Source organism: Serinus canaria, chromosome 27, assembly GCF_022539315.1.
Source record: "Serinus canaria isolate serCan28SL12 chromosome 27, serCan2020, whole genome shotgun sequence".
Lineage (NCBI taxonomy): Eukaryota > Metazoa > Chordata > Aves > Passeriformes > Fringillidae > Serinus > Serinus canaria.
Window position 1 is genome coordinate 5,203,927 of NC_066340.1, and position 5,392 is coordinate 5,209,318.

Sequence of the window (5,392 nt, forward strand, 5' to 3'; positions counted from 1 at the left end):
CACACCCACAGCCAGAGCTATAATTCCATCACAGAACAAAGGTCAGGAGTCTTCCTTCTCTCACACAATTCAACTTTGACAGGTCATCAGCTAGAGGTTTTAACTCAAAGCCTGAAATCTTGCTTTGCAAGAGGCACGCAGAGCATTTTTATGAGTCTCTGTTTCAGCACTGTGCAGGTATTCAACACGAGCCTGGAATACACAGTTCTTGATTAATTCATTTGCTAGTGGAAAACGATACTTGCCTGCGAAAAATGATAGTGGTTTCAGCTTTAAAGAAATACCTCTAATTACACTTCACTTCAAGGTGGGATGATTATACCTGGAACTAGGATTGAAATTCCTGAACTACACACACAGAGAAATAATAAAGACAGCACAAAATTCTTTTGAAACAGGTTGTTTTTTTCCTGAATGTTCACCAGTTTTCAAAAATTACAAAACCTCAAAGACTGTAACAATATAGCACTTGGAAAAAGAGGATGGTATGTACAAAAACAAGCATGCTTTTGTTTCAAGGGTGGAAAGGGGTTTATATTTATCTGTGTTCTTTTCTTCCTTCAACATAGCATAAAAGAAGAAAGTACCAGTTTATTTAACAGGATAGGTCAGGAAAATAAGGAACAGCATGCTTTCCCTGTTATAAAACTACCAGAAGATGCATGCTCAAGGTCCAAAACACAACAGATTGACATTTTTTAGCATGCACACTTTGTTTTATGACCCACACTTCTCTTCCCCCGCCCCTCTCAAAGATGAGGTCTGTGCCCTGTATTTTGCTCTCCCATTAGTTTGTTCTTTTGTTTTCTTTTTGTAACTACTTATTTGCCTTTCTTTTTTAGCCCTAAATCCCAGGGAGCAGTATCCAAGGTAACAGCAGTAAGGAGTCCAGATCTCCACACTATCACTGTTTCTGCAAGTTTCATGCAAAACTTGAGCCATTTCTGTGTGCAACACAATGCTGGTCATTTATTGTGCTTCACACAGCTCTGGGGTAGTTTTCCCATTCGCCACCACATTTTGTTGACTGGGAAAAACAGGCTTGCTTTCCCATGAACACAGATAGACTAAAAGACCCCTCCCCCACTTCTCACTTCACCCAGTTGCCCCAAACACACAGGAATGTGCATCTCAACACCAGGTCCATACAGTTCACTTGCCTACAAAAGCCCGGTGGCTTCAGTAAAGTCCCATGATTGCAGCGCCCACGTCCTTGGAAGGTCTTCGGTCTTTCACCAGAAAGTTAATCATGCTCTCCGACTTGATGAGCAGGTTGCAGCCCAAAAAGAAGATGCCAAACATCACAGTCAAGGAGAGGACACAGAGGACAGCAATCTGCACCACCCTTGTGATGAAAAGGCTCCTCTCATCGGATGCCAGGACCAAGGAGCTGCCATCTGTTGCCAGCACAGTGCTGGTCCCATTGCAGCAGGCCATGAGCATCCCCAAGCCCTGAGTCCTGTTGGGGTCAGCTGCCTGCTCCAGGAGAGTCTGGTTGAAAAAGGATCCATTCATGGTCTATGTGTGACCCCAAATCTACAGGAAAGGTAAAAGGGGAGCTTGTTGTCCCCCTGTCCACCCTTCACAAGCCAGAGCTCGGCAGCTCCAACCAGCCTCCTGTCTTTTCCTCTCTCAGGGCCCAGGATGGAGAGGGAACTTCCTCAAGGCTGTGAGCAGGTGGGAAGCCGGTCCGTGCCGCCGACAGATGTCTGGATCCCAGATCTTTCCTGGCAGAGCATTAGCACGGGGCCCCAGACAAGCAAAAAGAGAAACAGAGAAAAGGAGAAAGGGATTTGGGGGACAGCATGGCAGCCAGAGACCACCCCATGCCCCCTGCCCTCCCAACCTGCCCCCAAACAGCAAAGCTGTTCTGCCAGATCCCAGGGTTTCTCCCTCTGGAAGGAGAGCTGGTGTCTGCCGGCTGGGAGCTCCACAAATGCAAGTTACAAGCTAAAGTCTTCACCGTGCTCAAAGAAAAAACAGCAACTCCACCCCCTTCCAGCCTCCCTCCAGGCCCGCCTTCCTCCCCCTCCATGTTCACCCTGCTGCCCACCCCTTTCCCAAGCTGCACACCCCATCTCTGTCCTGCCACGGGTGCCCACACCCACCCCTGTGCCACCCCCAGATGGGGGCTGACCCCTTAGGCCCTGCAGGGTGGTACCTAGCTCATCCCTCCCTCCAGCCCTCCCACCTGCTCCCAAAAGCATCCTGCATGGTGAGTGTTCATCCTGGACTGCTGGCAGGTCCCTGTTTCCCTCAAGGCTCCTTTAAGCCTCAGGTCAGCACTCTGTTACCAATCTCCTCTTGCTGCTCTGTGCCACCCACTCCTTCTCCGAGCAGTGTGGCCCTATCCACCCCCAGCTCTGCTTGGTGATGCCTGTCCTGTGCCTCCAGAGAACAGCTAGATACAGCCCCTCTCTGCATCTTATTCCTCTGGCTGGGGGCTTCTTCCTCCAGGCACATGGTCTCCCTTTCCTCCCCTTCTCACTTTAGCTCCTCCAAAGGGAGGCGCTGCGCCCTGATCTGTGCTCCGTCCCCAGCTTTGGGTCCCACAGCAGCATCACTGCAGCATCCAGGGCCAGAGTGTCACAGGCCCCTTAGCCCCACCAAGGCAATTCCAAGGGAAGTTTCACCATCACTCCCCTCTTTGTGTCTGCATAAGCTTCCAAAGTCACACCATGAGTCAGGGTATCCAGCTTGTCAGGCTTACTCCTACTCCTGCTCATTCCAGGGCTGTGCCCAGAGGAGTGTCATGTCCAAGCTTCCTGGCTTTGCCATTGGCATTTGCCTGGAAATCTGTCTGGATGGCCCAGAGTAGCAGATCACCCCCAAAGTACAGTGTGAGGACTTTGCCCTGGTTTATCCATGTACATACTGGCTGTTTCCTTTGCCCAGCTTTCAGGGGGGTTTTAATAAAACAAAAATGAGGCTTGATGAGTTGTAGCTCAAGTCAGAAATGTGTGGCTGGCTGAGGGTGGCGGGCAGCTTGGCAGGGACAGTGTCAAGTGATCTTCCTTTTGGGCAGCTGGGATCCCCTGGTCTGCTGCTGTGACTTTAGGGGCTCAGACCTGTTTAGTTCAGGGTTTACTTGTTGCATTTTCTTCCTTGTTCTGAATTCGGCATTTCTCTCCGGGTTGCTGCCCACTCTGCTAGGGCAGTTGCAGCAGAAGTTATGCAGGAAGGAGGGGAAAACCCTAATCCAAAGAGCATCGGCTTGTGTTTAACCTGGGACAATCCCACGGGAAATCAGAGCATCCCCAGTGCCTCAGCCTGGCAACTGGGGATTTTCTCCCTGCATGCTCTCAGACTGAAGGAGTTTCTGCTCCCTCTGGTGGCTCCAGCTCCAACATCTCTTCTCCCAGCACACCACAGCACGGATTTGGGCTGCACTCATTGCTCCTGGGTCACAGCCTGTGGTGATGGGTCAGCCAGGGTTCCCAAACACTCCCTTGATGGCTTCTGCCTTCATACCACCAGGGACCCCAAAATCTGGAGCATCCCACTGCCTATTATGCAGTGCCTGGAGGTAACATTGTGGAATCTTGGAATGGTTTCGGTTGGAAAGAACCTTGTCATTCTAACACCCTGTCATGAGCAAGGACATCTTCTGCTAGACCTGTCCAAACTGTCCTTGAACACTTCCAGGGATGGGACATTCACATCCCAGCAATGTTTTTAGGACAAGCAGCACCTTCTTGCAGTTTGCAGGAAATTCCAACCAAACATCTTGGATTGAGTTCATTCCATCCTTGTCCTCAGACAGGACCAGCCCAGGAAGGTGAAGGCAGGTCAAATACTTCATTTTGCAACTTTTTCTTTAGCTTTTTTGCACCATGCTGAAAGTATCACAGCCCACACTGGGCAGGGGATTCCAGGACACACAGAGCAACATGTGCTTTGGGAGCAGCAGCACTTGCCAGTTTGGGTAGCCAGGAGCTGGGTGGGATGAGTCCCTGGTGAAGAGGGCCTGGGACATGGATGGCAGGTTGGGTGCAGAGCCAAACAGAGTGCCATAGTTCTCTTTAGACAGTTTAGACTAATCTTCCTTTCCATGAAACACTCAGACACTGTCACAGGATGACACAGTGCAGCACATGGGGACAGGCAACCGTGTGGGCAGAAAGCCCCACATGATGGGAAAGACCATATAGGCAGGATGTCCAGGCAGGAAAATAAGGAATGTGGATGCCCTAAAACTGGCTAATGGGGTCTGCAGTGAGGTACGGCTCCAGGATATGAAGCAAGGCAAGACTAGAGATGCCCAAAACCAGGTTTGGGGTTTGTATTGATGTCTCAGCCAAGGTACAGCCCTATTTGATACTGCATGAGAGTTAATAGGCTTCTCCAAGTCACCTTTGCCAAATCTTCATTAACAAGCCCTAGGAAGGGAGTTGGATCTCAGATGGACAATGATCCCCACTGAGGAGGACAGCAGGATCCTCAAGATTGGTGGGGCAGTGTGGAGAAGAAAAGAGGCGCCAAAACTTCTTTTAAAGACAAGGAAAGTCCCCAGGTCCTGAGGAAGACTCTGTATTTCTACTTCATTTTCACAAAAACAGTTACATCTTGTGGACAGCTGCCAGGTCTGGGACAAGTGCTGTTATCCCCATCTCCCAGCATGAGGCCACGGCTCTTGTATAGCTCTGTGTGTCTGTAGCCTCTAGCATCTCCAGGATGAGGCTGCAGCTCTTGGCACCCACAAAAACTTGTATTCCACAGCTTGGTATTTCTGTGTGCTGGGTTGTCTTGACCCAGGGCTGCGTCATTATTGTCCCCAACCCCTGTCACCTGGTGGGAGACAGCATCCCTGGGAAATTACTCCAGCCCTTCTCTCCCTTTTGCTCCCAACATGTATTCCAAGTGCTGCAGTTTCCCCAGCTCTGACTACGACCCTGGTATTGCAGAGGACCAAGAGGTTTATAAAACACCTTTGAGAGACGCCCACAGGCAGTTCTGATGTTTCAGTGGGTGCAGTCCCTATGCAGATCCCAATCCCTGGATTTGTCCAGCACAGGATCAATTCCTGAGGACACAAAAGGAAAAAAACAATACAAGCGAGAAGAAAATCAGGTCCAAATTATGTGACCCCAAGCTGGGCTTCCCTCCCTTTGAGATGTCCAGGTTTATATCCAAACTGCTGGTTCCATCAGGTGCACTTCCTGGCTGGGTCTCCCTCAGCTCCCAGCTCTGCTTTAGCAGGGATATTCCCTCTCTGGTGAGGGAGCTGAGAACTCACACTTCCGTATTAGTGTGTATTTGCTCTATTTCTCCTTAAATTCTTGAACTCCAGCAGCTCAGACAGGGTTTAAAACCAGCTGCTTTTCAAGAGTTAATAAAAGGAAGGAGTGAGCAAGGTTTTGTAAGGCATTAAAGCCAGGCGGAAGAGCCTATG

The 5,392-nt window shown here is 50.0% G+C and overlaps 1 protein-coding gene across 1 annotated transcript; it reads right to left on the reverse strand.

The window, feature by feature from the left end:
* Window positions 1-384: 384 nt before the first annotated feature.
* Window positions 385-2,018, reverse strand: RPRML (reprimo like). The gene has a single exon (XM_009096613.4). It carries the CDS (start codon window positions 1,513-1,515, stop codon window positions 1,180-1,182), a length of 336 nt encoding a protein of 111 aa, XP_009094861.1. The 5' UTR covers window positions 1,516-2,018; the 3' UTR covers window positions 385-1,179.
* Between the last annotated feature and the right edge of the window lie 3,374 nt (window positions 2,019-5,392).